This window comes from Mchenga conophoros, linkage group LG8, assembly GCF_057382185.1.
Source record: "Mchenga conophoros isolate Kocher_MC1m ecotype Shallow Benthic linkage group LG8, M_conophoros_male_GT1.1, whole genome shotgun sequence".
Lineage (NCBI taxonomy): Eukaryota > Metazoa > Chordata > Actinopteri > Cichliformes > Cichlidae > Mchenga > Mchenga conophoros.
This window is the reverse complement of record NC_140533.1, coordinates 15,905,456-15,926,813: the sequence shown is the minus strand read 5'-3', so window position 1 is coordinate 15,926,813 and position 21,358 is coordinate 15,905,456. Positions and strand designations below refer to the sequence as shown.

At 41.1% G+C, this 21,358-nt stretch overlaps 1 protein-coding gene across 1 annotated transcript in view; it reads left to right on the top strand.

Annotated features, from left to right (window-relative positions):
* Nucleotides 1–1,253: 1,253 nt before the first annotated feature.
* Nucleotides 1,254–21,358, top strand: part of ngfrb (nerve growth factor receptor b) — a 37,233-nt gene continuing 17,128 nt past the window's right edge. Inside the window, exons 1-3 of the mRNA XM_085284546.1 lie at nt 1,254–1,583; nt 5,320–5,461; nt 12,199–12,555. Coding sequence (XP_085140672.1) covers nt 1,530–1,583; nt 5,320–5,461; nt 12,199–12,555 — 553 coding nt within the window. The 5' untranslated portion in view covers nt 1,254–1,529. The remainder of the gene's footprint in view (nt 1,584–5,319; nt 5,462–12,198; nt 12,556–21,358) is intronic.

Sequence of the window (21,358 nt, the reverse complement as noted above, 5' to 3'; positions counted from 1 at the left end):
ATTTGAAGTAAGTGAGGATATTGCACAAACATCTACTTACAGAACTCATAAACATCTCTGCCATTACTGAAGCCTGTTCTGCTGCTACAGCGCTTTAAACAAGTATTGTCACGATTTGAATCCATCATTTTTTTATTTTTTTTTGCCTCAGGTGTCTCCAGCAGTACATCACCTCTTACGCATAAAGGCAGCAGTGTTTCTGAGAAGAGCAATCCTCTCATTCCACTTTTCTCCAGATGATAAATAATTTAATATGAGTTTTAAATAGGTCACATAAAAAAAAAAAGAAGTGATTTTCATGTGATGTGATAGAGTCAGACTCACTGTGCATCGTGCGCCACATTCAGCCCACGTTGATCATAATTGGGCTGGACCCGTAATGTGCCATTGTGACTCTTTTGGCATAAATTGTAAGAAACAAATGTGTTACATTGCAGAAACGGTTCTGGTAGCTCATTGCCTAGACTGTCCTGTAATTAGAAAACAGAAAGTTCTTGTTAGTTTACAGACAATGCCTCATTTAAAAAATACACCGTGCACGGACTGTAAACAAAAATAAAAAAATAAATAAACAAAACAAAACAAAAAAACAACAGAAATTTCTACAGTAGTGAAAAAAGGTTTCTGTTAATTGCTGATGTATTACTCTGTTGTAATATATATATATATATATATATATATATATATATATATATATATATATATATCGGCAGCTGTAAAACACGAGTTAAAAAGTCCAAAAACTTATGCCCACCTTCTCTTGATCCAAGGCTGTGCACTGGGCCGGATTGGACTTTTTGCTGGGCTCATTTGCCCCCCCGCCCGTTCGACACCTCTGGGACAGACGACTCTCATTAAAGTTAACTTTTTATTTGTATGTTTGTTGGTTGGTTGTTTTTGGTTGTGCATCATCAGCGTGGATGTTGCTGCAGACATCCGTAGGTGTACATCCGTGTGACTGAAGGGACTTCTGTTTTCAGTCTGACGGATGTCTACCTTTCAGAAGTTTTTCAAAGGAGGCTCATTTAGACGGGAGGCAGTCTGGTTTTTTTAAACACTTGGTTTGTTCGACTCAACAGCAACTACCACGTAATTTAACCATTTAAAAAAGAGAAAGAAAGAGCTATTTCGTGTGTGTGTGTGTGTGTGTGTGTGTGTGTGTGAGTGCGCGCGCGCGCGCACATTGTGGGCGTGGAGAGGGAGACGGGCCCTTCCCTGAAGCCGCTGAGCGCTTCTGCCAGATGAAACGCTGTAGGAGGAAAGAAGCGCACGCAGGCGTGAGTCCGATGGGTCAATCTCAGCGAGTGGATCGCATCTGCAACTAGGGCTCACGGACTTAGTGACTTCCCGCTGCGGGTTTCACACCTGACACAGCTCACTTACTCGGACAGTTTCTTATTTATTTCCTCCTACTCTAACAGCAAAATCCAAAAGATTTGCAAAGACACACAATAATGACAACTGAGTTCAGTGCAGACTAAAGACTGCATCACTCTGCCCTGCATCCGACGGCTGACCTCCCTGGAAAGATGCAAACAAGACACAGAATGTATTGCGTGATCGTAGCAGTGTTGCTTGGAGCGGTGAGTACTCTCTGACATAATCATCGTGGGTGTTAAATATTTGCCGTCAACTTCACCTGGTTACATTTTTCCCTGTCACATCGTGCGCAAAAAGCATGCCAGTTGCGCATCAACATGGTCCCATTAGAAGGTGGTTAAAAGCTGGTGCGAGTGTGTGGGGGAAGTTTTGTCTCTTTCACGTGTTTTATTTTCTTTTTATTAATATTTTTCTTCCCGTCCAGCCTGTCACGCCCTTCACCTTTTGAGAGAAAACTTTCCTGAAAATCTTTACTTTTCTCTCTGTGATTTAAAGTCCCAGTCGTGTTAGATGATACTGGTATTTGTGGTGCCCACCTTCGTGTCTCTGCACCTGTCCCACCCGCAGCCCTGGCTTGACATTGTGAAGCAAGAATGGATGTATGCAGGAGCCATTCAGGTTGATACTCTATAGCCTCAGTTGTGGATCTGTAGTTCCACCCTTCTCAGTTACATGTGGCTCCACAGACAGGAGGACAATAACAATGTAACAGTGGGCTCTGTGGAGGAGATCACCAGTAAAGCCCGGGTTTGGTTTAACTTTGGTGAATTCCTCGATTTACTGAGTTTGTGAGGCAAACTTGTGATAATGGGCATACAGGAAGTTAAACATTAAGCATGATCTGTAGGGCGATTTCTAGGCGATGCACAGATTCTCACCACTGCGAAGGCCTGGAAGATGAAGCTACACAGAGGCAAAAACAAGCAGATGCAGGAGATGGAAGTAAACATAGAGGGAGGGAGACAGGGGGGAAACATGACCATGTGGGAGAGGGAAGGAAAATCCACCACCTTATGAGGATTCATGAAAACTATGCCAAACTGTCTGTTACATGGACACGGTCAGCCTGTGCTGTGAGCTCGTCAATGTCTTGGTTTTTGGAGCCGGCTGCATCACTGATACGTGACAGCTGCTCCCACTGATGGGTATACATCCTCTGCTGGCTCAGCACATGTAATATTGATAGAGTCTGAACCACCCTCCTACCCACTCCCAGCCCCCTCACTTTTCCTCTCCTCCTTTCCCCCTTACATGCTCACTTGGCTCGCTTCTTGTCTGTTTCTCTCCCTTTGCCTCTCGCTCCATGAAGTGATGATTCAGCTTTGTTTGCGAAGGCACGGGGTTGTCGTGTAACTGGCACCCAGTGGGCCAACAGCAGTTTAGGGTCCACGTCTGGATTAAAATTAAGCCCAGTTTATTGGAAGGCTGGTTTAGTGGAACTCTAATGGCTTAACAAGCGCTGACAGCAGAGGTCCAGAGGTTAAGTGCCTCCAACTTAAAATTGACTGTTGCATTAGTAAGATTGGTTGGAGCATTGAAAGTGGTGTGTCCAGATGCTTCTGTGCATTCATTTGTGTGCGTGTGCGCGTGTGTTCTTCTTACTTCTTGATTTTGCTTCAGGGAAATTGGCTGACAAAAGTTGAAGCATGCAGCCCACAAATTTCCATCTAAAAAGCAGGAAACGTGCAAGTCGAGCTGCAACTTGCTCAGTGCTCTGCATCCTTTTTCTTTTTTCTATTGCTCAAGCCGTATGCTGAACATCGCATTGCCCTCTAATTCTTCTGTTTGCACAGCCCAGCAGACATTACTGATGCACTTTAACCTCGGTTATTCATCTTTGAGGCGTCTTGGTGCTGCACACCCTCACCTGGAGCTAGAATAGGGTAAAATAAAAGTACAACAACAAAAAAAGACGCAGTTGTCAAAATGCTGGAACTTGGAGTCATTTCAAAGGTGTCAGTTTGACTTTTGGAACAGGTTTGTTCACATGTAAGGTTTGTAAATGTGTTTGCACGAATGTGAATGTTTGGTTGGGTGTGTGTGGAGTACACGAAGCGGGCAGCTCAGGGGAAGCAGCTACTGTAGAGTGATGAGCGTGTGCAGATGGGAAAGGTGAGCGTGAGGTAGAGCGTGAGGTAGAGCGTGAGGTAGAGCGTGAGCTGCGGTGAGGAAGAGAGCAAGGGCTTTGAAGTTGTGAGGAAGCTACAAAGTGAAACATTTTGGAGGCTTAAATCACCGCATGGAGAAAGTGTTGCAGGTCACACAGAGAGAATTTGGTGTTACAACAGTCAGAGGAGAATTAGGAGCTTCACTCGATGAACATAAACTGTCTTTGTTTCCCAGAGTTTGTGCACTTTCATGAAAATAATAGATGAATCAAACTAACCAGGCATTTTTTTAATGGAACATTTCAAATAAAAAGTTCCTGCATGAGGCTGAAAACATTCTTGAACATTTAGAGGATGAAAAATTAAATACCAAAGACTTGAAGTTCGATGAACCGTGACACCGTTGAGAGCAACAGCGAGTATGTGTTTGTGTAGGTCCAAAGGAAAGCGTACATGCTCACACCCATCCACACACTCATGGACATTATCTGCCAGCTGACTCAGTGGAGGTGCTCGAGGGGACATTTGATGTTTCTTGGAGCTCCTTTCTCTCGTCAGTAACATTCCACACACACCTGAACCCTCACGCCTGTCAGGCGATTGTACCTCCTTCGCAAAATGCCCCCATCAACATACCCACATCCGTCCTCTCTAAGTATATTTGCTGTATCTGACTTACATTTAGTAATAAAAACAAAAAAGTGCCTTAAAAATTGTTTTAATGTGGTCTAACAAGGCTGAGACACAATTTTCTTTACACCCTTCATCTATGAATAATGGGATAACTCATTAGACATACACTGGCTTACAGCAGACGGTCCTGATTTCATATATATCAGCTTAAAAATCATCATGTATATGCGGAAAAGGAAAACATAAAGCTTTGTTAGTATGTAACTTTGTCTTGTTTGCTTTAGAGATTAAGGTGTGCAGAAGAAAGCAAAGATTTAGCTATTAGATATAATGTCAAAGGCCATGCACACTCATAGGTCTTAAGAGTTGTAGTAAGATGTAGAGACACGTCCCGGCTCAAGCCTGAGTGTCATGCATTTATTTATGCCTGAGCAGAGACACACACAGATGTCTTCACCTGTCAGCAGCTTTGATAACTCACTCAACAGGTTATTGTTTGCAGAATGTAGATAAGACCAGCTTTATCTTTGTGAGGATGAGTTATTTTGTGTGCTCGCACTTTATAAATGCCTTCGCTTCTTAAACTTCCATGTGACCGTTTAAAAAAAAAACAAAGCAGGACCTCATTGTGACCTCGAGTTACAGATCCCGTGTGTCAAAAAATGTAAGCAGTTTAACCAGAGAATTATTTGTTTCTACAATTTATTTCTATTTGAAGCCAGACAAGGAAAAGAAAACGTAGTATTGCACAAAAGCAGAGAAAACAGAAAAAGGGACTGTGGAAAGTGGACGGTTTTGTGAGGCTTTGCCATTAATCATCTCACAACTGTTCTGATTTTTCTTCCCACTTTCCTTCGGGGTCCTCACTGGCCCCGTGACTAAACTAGTTTAGTCCTTCCAAAATAAACCTAAGCAGATGCCAGACAGTAAGAAAGATTTCCGTTTTCTAGAGCGTTGTTTATTTTTCCTTTCTTTCTAATGCTCTTTCTTGTGAAATACTGGGGCTTCTTTCCAGCATGATGGCCTTTTCAGCCAGCGGTGTGGGACTGAGTTTATATGAAGTGTGCTTGTTGCACAATATGAAACATTGCTTCGCTTGAGACAAAACATTAAACTTTATCTGTAAAATTATTTTTGTGTGTGTTTTACTGACAATCTTCAATTTGCTGCTGTTAATGGAGTTGCTGTCATTCTGCAGGTTGGGACCCTGGCCAATAAGGGAGCATGTCCATCAAACCAGTATACACACAGTGGCGAATGCTGCAAGCAGTGTCAGCCCGGCGAGGGTGTCGTCCAACCCTGTGGGGCCCAACAGACCGTCTGTGAGCCGTGCCTCGATAGTGAGTATCACACAAACAGCTGTCTAAATGTCACGAGAACACGGACACTCGTAGATTCAGGGGTTTCTGATGCAAATACACAGAAAAAAAACCCGGACGCATGCACTCAAACATTAATGAATGAGCTAGCTGTGCTGGTTACATGCCTCAGAGCAGAGCTCCACGAGCACGCCGTGTAGTCTCTGGTTCTGATCATCAGTGTTTCATCTGATAGAAGAAGATGATAAACTGATGCCCTGAAATTCACCCTCTGTCTTCTTCCTACTTGTTCGAGCTTTCCGCTGTGAGTGTGTCCCTGGAGAAAACACATGCTTCCAACAGCAGTTTATGGAGGATTGTAAATCAAATGCAAATTTCCTTCAAAGTTTGATTTAAAATCCAAAATCCTTCCGCCAAACTGTAAGACAGTGAATAATTTCGGGCTCAACAACAGCCTTCTGTAGTTTTTGCAAAGCTAGATTTTGTTATTAGGATATCAGCAGCTATAGTGAGTTAATCTTTGTTGTTTCATAGTAGTATAGCATGTGTCATATTTTAGTTTTAGCCCGTTTTTAAAGCTTATTTATTTTTTCCTGTTTTAAAATGTAAATTTAATTATATTTTTTTGTGTTTTATGATAGCAAAAGCTCTCCAGCATTGTTGTTTTTTACATTACATTTATGTTTAAATCAGTTCATCCTTAAACATAATAAATATGATTCTACAGGACATATACATGACAGTCTCTACTGCTATGTTTACCCATAGACTGTATACAAAAGATGTACGGAGCTATGACTCTGCCCACTGGTTTGTGGACTTTGTTAAAGAAGCCTTGGCTTGAGTATTTGTGTCGTTGACATCTCAGCTTTTTGAAACCAGTAGGCACATATGAAGGTTGATTTTTTTTGTCTATTTTAAACTAAATGGGACCATAAGTTACTAAATGAACATCATGCTACATTCCCATTGACTTTAAACTAAGGATTGAGACCATAAACTCATTAGCAAAGTGTTTACAGATGTCGTAAGAAGTAAGGAGTTGGGTTGATTACTGCTATGATTTGTCTTGTTTTTACAGCCTAGTAAGCCCCCCTGCTGGTCAATACAAAAAAAATCCAGGTTTAAATCAGGCTAACATTTCCACATCACACTCTTGATTTGTTTATTTGTCCATTTTTTATGAGAAAAAATGGACCCGCCACATAATCAGGCCATCATCAGAGCTATTAAGACACAGTGTTTCCGAAGCATGATGTTTTTTATTGAAGTCACAGGACTTCAAAGTCATTACGATTCATGCTCTGAGTTCTTGAATTTCAGGGCTGTCCAGCTAGCCTTTGATTTGACAATAGCATCCCTTGAATCATGTAAGTGCACCTAAAAACAGCTCCCAGCTAGATTACCCAGCAAAACAGCTCTCAACATTAGTGTGGATGAAATTAGATTATCACTCTTATGAAACCACGGTGTTGTATGCCAGACAGTAACAGACTTCTTAATGTTTTTACATTTAATTTAAAGCATTAAACTTTTTTGGATGTTTGGAAGTAAATTGGATGCCAGACATAATTGTTCTCCAGTATTCTGCCCTCCTCACGGCCTTTACCATGTAGGGAGAGAGGCTTTGTTGGGCTGAAAGGCTTTCTGAGGACAGTGATGTTGAGAGGATTCAAGAGCGGGAACAGCTCCAAATTCTGTCAGAGAAAAAAAAACTCTGTTGGAAGATGTGTAGTGCATTAGACAAGCTGTTATGTCACAGTAGATTTGGTAAGCATGAATGGTGACTGCAGAGCTCAAAAAGGTATTTAAAGTCTTCTCAGTGTGGTACAGCTCCACATTTTGGCACAGGGAAAATTTAACAGCATGAAATGTTTTGGGAAATTTAGAATCTGAGGTCATCCCGGAGCTACAGAGGACACATTTGGTCTACAGCCAGTTTTTCTTGCATGAATTCCCTAACCATCCTGCAACCAGGCCAGGAAGTAGCTGCAAACCTCCCTGAGCCAGCGGAGGATGGTAACCCATGAGCCAAGGAAACCCACACTCACAAAATGATTCAGACTTCAGGTCATGAGAGAAGTCGTGAGAACGTGGATGTAGATTATTTATTTATTTAGGATTGCGGGTCTTCTTTGAAAGATGTATGTGTTTTTCAGTGTTTAGAGTTAGTCGACAACTTAATGATATGTTGCTTTTGTGCATAAAAGCGTTTAGTTCTAGACTTCTTGTCATAAACTGTCTTCTGTTCTATTTCTATTTTTTCTTTTAAAAAAAGCTTCTGTTGTCTGCTTAAAATTATAGTTATTTGAAATGTCCCAAAGGATAATAATTATCAGTCTTATAGCGCTGGTTCAGCTCAGGCGTGAACAAACAGATGGTGACAAGATCTGCTCGAGCTCATAAACAGAGAAATGCCAAGCAGATATCTGTTCATGAGATAACGTTATAATGATGTTGTAAAACACACGCATAGATATGAAGCTGAAGTTTCTTTATTCAGCCCATTTACAGCGCGCTTATCAAATCGATGCTTTAACAAGCCAGCCTGAACATTGTCTTGTGATATGCATAAAAGCTTGGCTGGTGGCTTCTTTCTTTTTCTTTCACCTGCTTCAGAACCACAAATTTAGTTGCAAAGGCTACAAAACAAAATAAAAAGACTGTCTGTTGTTAGTTTGTTTGATTAATTACTTCGTGAGATTAACATGAATGAGCGTTAGTGACCTTTCCCAAGGGCCGGACACATTTTAGACAAGTTTCTTATTGTAAAAATATGTCATTTATCATCGCTGTGATGTTTCCCCATGATGGCATCCAAGTCAGATCACAGCGCAGGCCGTGCTGTATTATTAGACTGGGGGAAGTTTTTGTGCATTCACATGCTCGTTGGATGGTCCCATGTTTCAGTTTTGGTTTTGTTCATGTGCTTTTGAGTCATGGTGTAGGAACAACCTTGACACTAAGAAGGAGATATGTGGCATTTTACTTATCAGAACATGTGAACCACACGCTGGAAGCTGTTTCCAGTTTAGTGTTAATAATTAATGGTTTTTTATTCAGGCTTACTACAAAAGAATTACAGTTATAATCAAAAGAAAGCATGCCCTCGTTGAACTCTAAGGGTTTACATATTGGGACATAATAAAAACATGTGTCTTAAAATAAGGTAAGTATAACGTTAGGTGAATGACAAAAGGTGACATATTACACCACATGTTTACTTTTGTTTGATAAAAACTTAGCCGAAATGCAAACGCACCATGGGGAAAAGTAATAACACGCTAACTGCTTCCATACGGATTAAGAGGGGAAGTAGCAGTCAGATGCTGATAATCAAAGACCCTTGATTAACTCATGATCAGCAATTGTGATCACCTCTAAAAAAGCAGACATTCTGGCAGTTTCTGCTTTGGAGCATTCAGGTGTTTGTAAATGCAACGCCACAATCCTGCAAGGAGTGGAAGTCCAAAGCAATCACAAGGAGGTGTTTGGTGAAACACCCTTTGTGTGACTGCTTTCCTCAGCAACCTACAGGAACCACTTTTCATCCAGTTAGAAATACACATTTTTTACTCATGACTGGTGGTATACACCACTCTGAATCCAGTCATTAGTTATTATTAATCTATGGCTCTCTTCCTAGAGCCTCTTTTGATCTGTCTCCTTCTCCTCCCCACCACCTGATCATGGCAGATGGCTCCCACTGCCTGATCCTGATTCTGCCGGGGATTTCTTCCTGTTAAAAGGGAGTTTTTCCTTCCCACTGTCACCGCTTGTTGGGATTTTCTCTGTATTATTTTAGGATCTCTACAATAATAATAATAATAAAGACTTTAAGGCAACAGTTGTTGTGATTTGGTTCCAAATAAGTAAAATTGAATTTAAATTTAAATTGAATTTAATTGAATTGGTATGATGTCCTGTGTGCCGCTCAACTCTTACATGAGGAACCATAATATGTTACAGTTTTGCTTTCTCTGAGAGTCTCAAAACAAAAGCATCGCATTTCCTTCCACCCACCATGTGTCCTTCCATGTGCTGGTTCAGGCATATCGCCTACTTTTAATAGAATCAGATTGCACACCAATCTGTTTATAGGACACAGACTTCCTAGGCTTCATTTAGTGCAGATAGTTAACAGGATCCTGGCAGAAGTGCTAAAAAAGATAGCTAGCCAAAGCCCTTGAGGAGTTTGGCTGAATGAGCAGATAAGTGGAGATGAAACAGAACAAGTACAGCTGTACGTGGAAGTGGAATAGAAACAAGGCAAACTTCTCAGTAAATGGTTCACACACACTCACGTACAAACATGTCCAGGAAAATTCCCACACACTCACACAGACTAACACACATTCGGAGCCGTAGAGAATAAAGTCAGGACTCCTTTTATGGGTGTTGAAAACAAAGCGAAGGATTCAGTTTTAAACAAGTAGTAAAAGTTATGATACGCCGAACCACGAAGAGGCCGTCAGTACTCCCCCTCCCTCCAGCACCATAACCAACCCCCACTCCCCCAGCTCTTCTCTCCATGCTACAGCCTAGTGTTATTAATGTATTGACTTGCATTATTGATGCATGGCATTATGATAATGGCTCTGAGAGCACTCATGGGGAAGGGGGAGTGAGGGTAGTCCAAGAGTGGGGAGGGTGTAGTGGGACATAATAGGGGCAAGGGGGGAGTGTGATGGTGGCGGTAGGGTTTCAGTACACGACTGCAACAGGCCCACATAAAGAGGGAGGACAATAGTCCACCTCTGAAGACAGAATTAAACAAAAAATGTGAAGGACCCACATTTGACACCATCAATTTAAGGCACAACTGCACACACAGATTCATCGGGTTCTCAAATGACACGACCTTCTTTTCTTCTCTCCATCCGTCCGTGTCTGTCTGTCTCTCCCTATCTCTGCTGTAATCTCTGCATCATCAGAGCATTCGCCGAGGTTGGTGGGCCAGTGACGCAGACCAAAAAAACTTGATACGCTATCAGACACTGAACAGCAGAGGGTCATGGCAGACTGCATACCAAAAGCCTTCTGTCTCCTACAAGAGACTAGTTTATTTCAGTTTGCTTTAAAGATGGGAAAACAAGAAAAAAATCTACAGTAAACTGCACACATTTCACCACCTTGCTCACAAAGCAGGTAGTTGAGGACATAACCCTCAGAGTTAAAGCACTTGTTTTCTTTTGCTTTATCTTAAAATATGTCTTTATCGAAGCAGTTCACTTCCATCTTATTTACCATTATCATAGATACTCATTGGTGCTGTTAGTCTACAGATTAGCAACCTGATCTTTATATTTGCTTTATGCAGTTTATAAAAAAAATGGTACAATGCTTTTCCACAGTTTCCACAAAAAAGTATTTATTTTGTTGAACTTGTTTGATATTTTTGCATTAGCCAAGGACAAACTGCAACTCTGCAAGAGTCAGAAACTGGAAATAAAAAAAACAACAACAACAACACATTTTTGGCAGAATTTATGAAGTTAGATTCTGCCAAGATAAATTCACCAGTCTCTAATACACACATACACACACGAGCTGCTCTTACAAATGGGTCTGTTGCATAATTTAGTGGGTTTCCCAGTTCTCTATCTAGCCGAAATACAATTCCATAAAACATGCAATATTGATTGTGTCCTTTGCATCTATATCTGTCCTGGAAGTTTTGCACATATACTGCACTACATATCATTTACAAAACATTTCAAGTAACGATGATAATTTTCTAGAAACATCCTTTTATGAAATACTGTTAAAGTCCTTTCTTGTTCCTAGTGACCTCTTTGCATTTATATGCCCACCAGGAAAAATAACCTTATAGCTTAATTCCCTTGTCCCAACTTGATTTTTGGAAGACTGAATCCTACAGTGGCCCCAAGAGGTCAAACGTACTGAAATCTAAGAAAAAGGAAAAAAAACAAAACGCTAAAACACACAACAAAAACAACAACAAATAAACAGAAGCTGACACAAGACAACAAAAGTGATTCGGGGGAGACGTTAACGTGACAGAACAGCAGTGGAAGTGACAAAAACCAAAATGTGCGAAGGATTTCACTAAGATGTGCTTGTTGTGAAGGAAAAAACATTTTTCTACGTCTGGGTTGTTTTATTCAACTTGTTTTTTTTTCTGCATCCACTGTGTTTTGTGTGCTTTGTAATCACTCTCCCCAAGATGACAATCTCACTCATTAAAATTAATAAAAAAAATTAAATATATTTAGAAAGCTAAATGAAATATTATATTTTAAATATTAAATATAAAAATAAAGACTTGAAACCTGCTCATTAAAAACAAATCACAGTACAGTTATTTGAATAATGCCGAATATTAATTCATTTAAACTAAAGTGTGTAGCTAATGTTGACAGCTTAATAAGGGTGCAATAACATCACTGGAGCGGTTGCAGATGCTGGAAAATAAGATGTACACACTCTTGACTTATTTGGCTAAGTGGTATCACTAACAATGGGTAAATACAATAAAATTAATCACAACAGCAGTTGCCTCAATAAACTTTAGGTAATGACCTAAAGTCATACTGTAGGTCCCTAATGGCTTTAGGTACTGGTTAATGAGCCTGACTGCCATTCAGCTATTTGCAGAGGCCAACTGAATGGGCTGTGGAAATGTTCAAAAAGAGTGTGTAGTTTCTTATAGCAAAGGCTTTGTCAGAATGTTATCTGTATTTATCTTTCTGTTAAATGAACAGCTTTCATGTCAGTTTTCTTCTCTCTTTCTTCAGGTGAAACCTTCTCAGAAAGCACAAGCCACACAGAGGAATGTCAGCCCTGCACGCAGTGCTCAGGTCTATTGCGCATGCATACTCCCTGCACTGACTCCGCCGACGCCATTTGCACGTGCAACTATGGTTTCTACCTGGATGAAATCTCGCAGAATTGTCTACCCTGCACTAAGTGTCCTGAAGGTCAGGGAATGCTGTACAGCTGTGAAGATGACCGTGACACAAAGTGTGAGAATTGCACTGGGGACACCTACTCGGACCAGGAAAGCTTTTGGGAGCCTTGTATTCCTTGCAGTACCTGTGATGAGGTGGAGGAGTTAGAGTCGTGCACCCCTTTCGGCGATACGGTTTGCCAAGGTAGGACATATTAAGTAGCTCATATTGTCAACATGAAGTCTAATGGGTCAAATGGCACATGTATATACAGTTAAAAAAAAGTTTCATGATGTATTTTAAAGCAAACAATCTAAACCAAACAAGCTTCTTGGCATAACGCCCTGATTGTGTACTCGGACTAGTTCTTTATTTAAGTGTTACTTTCTCAACAAGCTGTAAGTGTGGAATTCACGTTCCATGTAAAGTCAGACACCTGAGCACCACACTCTCATTATGTTTAGACAATATAAGTCTAAACCCAGTACCTCTTAGCTTTTCCATTCATCAAATATCTATTCAGCAATCAAATAGTGTAAACTCAATGCATTAGGCACGCAAACTGAGCATCAGAATGGGGAAGAAAGTGACTTTGTGGTTGTTGGTCAGAGTATTTCAGAAACTGGGGTCTATTGGGATTTTCCTACACAATTATAAATATCTGGAGTTTACAGAAAATGGTCTGAGAAAATATCCAGCGAACATCAGTTATCTGGGTAAAATGTCTTGTTGATATCAAAGGTCAGAGAATGGAGAATGGTCAGACTGCTTGGAGCTGATAGAAATCAACAGTAATTCAAACAGCCACTTGAAAAAAACCAAGGTATACAGAAGAGCATCTCTGGACCCACAACGTTTAAAATTTGAAGCAGATGTGTTACAGCAGCAGAAGACTGCACCGGATGTAACTGTTGTCAGTGAAGAACAGGAAACTGAGGCTACAATTCACACAGACTCACCAAAGCTTGTGATGCTATCATGTCAATATGGACCAAACTCTCAGAAGAGTGTTTACAGCACTTTGCTGATTTTGTATTCTTGTGATGTGATAAGACCATTCATATAGTTATTTGTCAGCTATCTAATAAATGGCTTTGTGAGGTGACCTGATCTAAATACCAACCAAGTTTCAGCTTCTGTGCCGAGTAAGGATGAGTGATGAAGTGTGTCGCTCAGGGTCACAACGATCTGAATGAAACTACGTGAGCACAAATTCGCTGTCCGACACTGAAAGAAATGTACAACACACTTGACATCCACTCTGTCAGCCTCATAATCAGATCATCTAAGTTCGACACTATACACATTGTTGGCCCATCGACCTAAATGCCACACTGAAGCTTGTCTCATTGTCTTCAGCGACTCATCCCAAGAGAGAAACAAAGACCACACTCTATGTTGAGGGTTTAGAAGAAGGTCATTTCTCTAAACAGGGCTCTGAATTTCTTTTATACCATTGCACCCTGTGGGTATCACACTCCAAATCAGGAATTCTGTATGACTGGAGTCACTGCTCATTCCAATGATCTGATGCCTCAAAGATTAAATCAACGCTTTTGTGAGGTGACAATAAAAGGAGTCTGTTGATCAGCCAAGCAGTCTGTTGGGAAAGTGGTTTGAAGGATGTTGTTATCACAGTGGCGAACACAGAGCCAGTCTGAGGCTAAAGGGACCCTTTTGTACGTCCTCCCATGGCACTCTTTGGCCTAGGAGGGCTTTTGGTTTAGCCCATGGGGCCAAATAAAAGAAGAGCCAATAATGAGTGAGAAACTAATGTCGAATGTGCTTGGTATAATTATAACAGGACATAATTTTTCCTGTTTATTCAAAGAAGGCACAGTTTCTCTTGAGTGTTCCTGTGTCCCACTGCAGTATTTGGGCGATTTTAGCATTAATCAGAAATTGTTGCTGCACTAATTTGTTTAGGCTGGACCAACACTGAGTTAGACAACAAATTTTAGATTTGGATTACTAGTTCTGTAAATTAAAATTAAAATGTGTGTAAGGAGACACAAAGAGTATATCAGTAGAATACCCATTCTTAAATTCAACCCCAATCCCAAAGAAGCTGGAATGATATTTTAATGTAAATATAACAAGAATGCAATGATGCCAAAACTCATAAATTACTCAGAAAACATATGTTTGAAATGAGTAAATGTACCATTCAACACTCTGAGGTTGAAGTTGCTATATATGCTAAACCTAAATCTAATCCTACTTTTGGGAGAGCTGCACCAACCATTGCTAGCAAATAGTGCCTTGCAATATCAAACTAAAACAAATACCTGAATCCCAAATATCCACTGAAACTATCTAAAATATAACACTAAATGTGATTCAGAATATTTTTGCTTTTGAATTCTTATCTATTTTTTTGGTGTAGGACTTATATACATCAAACTGCCAAGAAATCCAAATAACTCCACTGTTATAATGAAAACCGGTATGTAGTTTAAAGTCTGCACTTTCAACAAAAGTTGAAACTCGGGCTGTGTCTAGCTGCTAGGTCATCTTAAACCGGTCATGTGATATGTTGGTGTGTCTGTTCACTCCAGGGGGTAAAGAAGAAATAAGGCTGTTGTGTGGGGCGATCGTGGCTCAAGAGTTGGGAGTTCGCCTTGTAATCGGAATTTTGCCGGTTTGAGCCCCGTCTTGGACAGTCTCGGTCAGTCTCGGTCAGTCTTGTGTCCTTGGGCAAGACACTTCACCTGTTGCCTACTGGTGGTGGTCAGAGGGTGGCAGCCAGTGTCCAGCAGCCTCTGTCAGTGCGCCCCAGTGGCTGTGGCTACAATGTAGCTTGCCATCACCATTGTGTGAATGGGTGGATGACTGAATGTGTAAAGCGCTTTGGGGTCCTTAGGGCCTAGTAAAGCACTATACAAATACAGGCCATTTAATGACAGCAACACATCTCAAAAAAGTTGGGAAAGGGACAACAGAAGGCTGGAAAAGTAAGTAGTTCTGAAAAGCTGGAGGAACATTTTGCTACTAATTGGGTTAATTAGCAACAGGTCAGTGATATGACTGGGTATAAAAAGAGCAGAGGGGAGAAGCTCGCAGAATAGGACAGACTGATTTTCCTAGAGTATTTAGCAAAGAATTTCAATATTTAATCATCTACAGTGCATAATATCATAAAATGATTAGGAAAATCTGAAGAAATCTCTGTGCGCAAGGGACAATATTGAATGCTGATTAACGTTAAGCCCTAGGTGAGCACTGTGTTGAAAACAGGAAGGACTCTATCATGAAAATCAATGCATTTGCTCAAAAACACTGCCAGAAATGATCGTCTGTGACCACAGTTCACCATGTCAACCATAAATGCAGGTTAAAGCTCTTTCATACAAAGAAGAAGCCATTTGTGAACATCAGCCAGAAATGCTGCCATCTTCTTTTTCTCGACCAAAGCTCATTTGAAATAGACTGAAGTAAAGTGGAAAACTGTTCTGTGACCAGATGAATAAAAAGTTTAGTTTAACTAAAAAGCCTCTGACAGTATCGCTGATGGTATGAAGGTGCATTAGTCTCTATGGAACTGGCAGCTTTTGCTTTGGAAAGGTACAATTGATGCAGATAGATATACACCAGATTTAAAGCAATATATGCTCCCATACAAACAACGCTTTTTTCAGGGAAGACCTTGCATATTTCAGCAAATCAGTGGTAAATTCCATTAATTCCTAAAGCATGGCAAAGCAGTAGAAGAATTACCAAACATACAATAGAAACTCAAAACCATGATGATATGGATGCAGGTGTGTGGATATGAAATAAACCAATAAATAAGAAGCATTTAGTTTGGACTTTTTTTAAATTTCAAATAACCTACCCGATACTGTGAGGAGTCATGAAACTAGAATGTGTGAAAACAGAAGCAACACAGAAGACTAATCAGTCATTTGTGTCTGCCAGGCTTTAAAAGAACCAGAGAAAATACAGAGAGAGAAGTTTATTTAATAAGCAAAAGCAGACACGACATATATCGCTGTTCTCTACCAAGTGCTGCGCTGCTATTATCTCCCACTGAGGATGACGCTTTAAGGCAGCTTGAATCAGCTTGTGGTCTGAAAGCAAAGGGTGGTGTTTGGAGAGATGATTCATCCGACATCAAGATATAAGAAGCCAGAGCCCCAATACGAAAAACATCCTTTAGATAACGAACAAAGCATACATCATGATGAATGTGATTCCGGCAGAATGACTTACAGCTCACTGTGTATGGGCTTTATTGTCATATGTTGTTCCTCACTCTAACCCAATCATGTGCCTTTTATTTCGAACGTAATCTTTTTACCAAAGCAGAAGCGTTATCAGCGCATACAAATCTGTAGCAATGCCAGACGTCCACATCCATTAATGCTGCGGATTTGTGCGACACAGGCCTGAAGGGTAAAGTCAGGGAGGTGGAGGGAATGAGTGGAACACACAGACCACTAAAGACAAGTCGTAACTTGAGACGGTGGAGACGTAATTTAAATCAAGGTAGAAGGACCAGAACATCAGCTTGACTATACTGGGGGTTATTTTCCTTTATAGATAAAACTGGATCTTCTGCTTTACTCTTTGGATTATATTTTCCTTCTCTTGTGTTTAATATAGCAGGATAAATACTCAGCTGACATGTGGGGTGAAATCCAATTTCCTCCAGGTCTAGCTCCACAGGGATTAATGCTATGTTTTGTGTCTTAGGGGGAATAACTCACTCTCTTCTTCTATCTCTGATGGCTAAACATGGTAATAGTGACCAGACTTATGTCAGGGTAGACCCACAGAGTTGGAGATTTAAAGGCAAGATCCTTATCTAAAGAAGTGTGATACGACTTCCACTCTTTTGCAGGCCAGCGAGCGATGTCAAAGGTTAAAGGGCATGAGAGCCTTGTATGTGGAGAGGGGTGGGGGTTGTGGAGTGATCAGGCAGTATAAGTTCCCCCCTGGGGGATGTGTAGGGAACAACATGATATAATTCCTCACAATCCTTTCAGGGGTCACAACAACATTGGGACAAGTAAAGTTAATTAAAACCGATGTTGATAACAATCCTGACAAGGTGACATCTACTGATGTGCATTATTGCTGTAGGAATACCAAATGCTGGCCTTCTAATCCCCAATTTCATATTAATATAATGAGAAAATGATGTTAGTACTAGATATATTTGCTTCTCTCATTTTACTCATAGCCTCTACAGCATTTTTCAGTTTAGTTACTCAAAGAAAGTGTGCAGTCGATGCGTGCATCATTCATCCAGTTAAGAAAACCACAGAAAGCTGATTCTGCCTGATTTAGATTTATCGTAACTTACAACATAACCAAAACCCCCCTTTTAACCCTACGCTGTCATTTTCCATGTAACCTGATGTGCACCTGAAATGTAACCGCACGTCTGGTCCAGGCAGCACGCTGATTGAATGGCATGGAAGGTTACAGTGTAGGTTACGATGTACAGTGGCTTGCAAAAGTATTCGGCCCCGTTGAACTTTTCCACCTTTTGTCACATAACAGCCACAAACATGAATCAATTTAATTGGAATTCCACATGAAAGACCAACACAAAGTGGTGTACACGTGGGAAGTGGAACGAAAATCATACATGATTCCAAACATTTTTTACAAATAAATAACTGCAAAGTGGGGTGTGCGTAATTATTCAGCCCACTGAGTCAATACTTTGTAGAACCACCTTTTGCTGCAATTACAGCTGCCAGTCTTTTAGGGTATGTCTCTACCAGCTTTGCACATCTAGAGACTGAACTTCTTGCCCATTCTTCTTTGCAAAACAGCTCCAGCTCAGTCAGATTAGATGGACAGTGTTTGTGAACAGCAGTTTTCAGATCTTGCCACAGATTCTCGATTGGATTTAGATCTGGGCTTTGACTGGGCCATTCTAACACATGGATGTGTTTTGTTTTAAACCATTCCATTGTTGCCCTGGCTTTATGTTTAGGGTCGTTGTGAACCTCTGCCACAGTCTCGAGTCTTTTGCAGACTCCAAGAGGTTTTCTTCCAAGATTGCCCTGTATTTGGTTCCATCCATCTTCCCATCAACTCTGACCAGCTTCCCTGTCCCTGCTGAAGAGAAGCACCCCCAGAGCATGATGCTGCCACCACCATATTTGACAGTGGGGATGGTGTGTTCAGAGTGATGTGCAGTGTTATTTTTCCGCCACAGCGTTTTGCATTTTGGCCAAAAAGTTCCATTTTGGTCTCATCTGACCAGAGCACCTTCTTCCACATGTTTGCTGTGTCCCCCACATGGCTTGTGGCAAACTGCAAACGGGACTTCTTATGGTTTTCTGTTAACAATGGCTTTCTTCTTGCCACTCTTCCATAAAGGCCAACTTTGTGCAGTGCACGACTAATAGTTGTCTTGTGGACAGATTCCCCCACCTGAGCTGTAGATCTCTGCAGCTCGTCCAGAGTCACCATGGGCCTCTTGGCTGCATTTCTGATGAGTGCTCTCCTTGTTCGGCCTGTGAGTTTAGGTGGACGGCCTTGTCTTGGTAGGTTTACAGTTGTTCCGTACTCCTTCCATTTCTGAATGATCACTTGAACAGTGCTCCGTGGGATGTTCAAGGCTTGGGAAATCTTTTTGTAGCCTAAACCTGCTTTAAATTTCTCAATAACTTTATACCCTGCCCTGTCTGGTGTGTTCTTTGGACTTCATGGTGTTGTTGCTCCCAATATTCTCTTAGACAACCTCTGAGGCCGTCACAGGGCAGTTGTGGAGCTGTTTTACAAAGAAGAATGGGCAAGGATTTCAGTCTCTAGATGTGCAAAGCTGGTAGAGACATAGCCTAAAAGACTGGCAGCTGTAACTGCAGCAAAAGGTGGTTCTACAAAGTATTGACTCAGGGGGCTGAATAATTACACACACCCCACTTTGCAGTTATTTATTTGTAAAAAATGTTTGGAATCATGTATGATTTTCGTTCCACTTCCCACGTGTACACTACTTTGTATTGGTCTTTCATGTGGAATTCCAATAAAATTGATTCATGTTTATGGCTGTTATGTGACAAAAGGTGGAAAAGTTCAAGGGGGCCGAATACTTTTGCAAGCCAGTGTATATTTCAGTCTAAATCAAACTTAAGGTTCCCTCTGCAGTTCAGAGGTGGTCTTTCCCTTTTCACACAAATGCTTCCCTTGACTCCATGCTCAGACCAGCGTTCCTCCCTATCCAGGATATGTACTCATCACTTAAAGACTGTGGCCTGCAGGTTTAAATAGACTGTGGAGTCCAGGCCTAATGAGGAAGCTCTTTTGTGTCGTGGCAGCTGCTTAGCCAGAGGTTGTTTGGTTTCCTTGATGTATAATTCACAGCAATCCTCCTGCCACTTAACCGCATACAGTATATTACTGTGTTTGTGTTGGGGGACCCGATCCTTGGTGTAGCATGTGTTTTCAGAAAATTGGTCTCTTTACGACACATAAGGGCTCGCTAAAGGTTTTCACTTAAGAATCCGTGGTCCTGTCCTTAGGCAGTGGTAACCATACATACATACATTTGTTGCCTAAATCCCTCCATGGGACCAAGGATAAAATCTCTTTCTGAAGCGTCAGAGTCCTGAACTTTGTACAGCCAACATCCCTTTATTGTAGCACTTAATACACTAATCCGAGCAGCTTATCTTCGTCACGGCAAGTTAGTGCTCTACAAGGAGACAGGGCTTGTATGGTTGGCTTCGGTTACCTGAGATGCAGTGGTTTGCTTTGCTGAGCACTGGTTTGGTTTGGGAATGGAGATGCAGGGCTGGTTCTTGTGAGGCCCATCAAGCTCAGAGAAAGATGATTTCAAAATGCATTATGAGTAGGATAATGCAGCCACGTTAACACAACTTTGCAAGGCCTCTTTCGACCTTGGTTAAAGCTGTATGATTGAGCAATGATTGAGCAGGATAAAGTACTCACTGCCTGTTCTTATCATCTTGAGGTTTTGGCTAAAAGCCCTCAAAGTGGTGGAAGACAGAGGTTTTGCTCCATGACCCTGTTCTTCCTTGAGATCGTACTCAGGGCTGACGGGACATGCTGTATCTATCAACCAGAGCCTCGAATTCTTGCTCTGTGGCAGCGAGGGCAAAAAGTTTTGGCACACACACACACACACACACACGCACAGATCTGGCAATAATCCAACAGGCACATCAATCACCCTTCTCAAGGTCAATGCCCTATCTAGAGCTGCGTCTTTTTTTCTTTTTTTTGGCGTGTTACCCATGCTCCACCTGTTAATCAAGGTTCTTCAGTAATAACTTGTTAGCTTTCCTGTAATCTTTGTGGCAAACGAACAGAAAAGATCCCCTACCACACACGTAACCCTGATTCCCCTGCCTCCCCTCTCACATTGGCAGAGGAGTCTGTGAACTGTCAGTCAGAACATTACTCATGTGAGCTAGTAGATGGAAATGTAGAGGTTTGTTTGCTTTTTTTTAAACCCTCTTTTAAACAGGAGCTATTTTTACGAAGACACCAGAATTAACTAATAAGTTATAGACACGTATACATATGACAATGGTTTCAGTAGAGAGACACAAAAAAAGGGGGGAGGAGGGGAGAGTGATTGGTCCAAGTTCATTCGGTTATTGATAGGTTAGCAGGAGGGGAGGGGAGCAGTTTCCTTCCGGAGTTTGGTTGACCTTAACAATCGACAGGCTGCCCTCCAGAAATCAGAAAGCATAATCTACTAACAAGGACCATGCAGAGCTCTCAGGGCCACGGCAGTTCAATTCGAAGGACGAAGGAAAAGAAGCAAAAGAAGGGACGTTTCTGAATCTGCAGAGGGGGTTCTTAAATTTGAATGAATTCTCATGCGGTGCCACGGCCTATAACGGTCAAAAGCACAGTCTATAACGTTAATTTAGAATTTAATATCAACATTTTTGCAGCAATATTTTATCTTTTGTATTTCTCAATACAAATGAAAAGTCTTTTGAGCTTATAATTGATCAAACTATGATCTTTTCTGGGGTCTTTTGTTATAACTGTTTATTTTCTTATCTTGGTT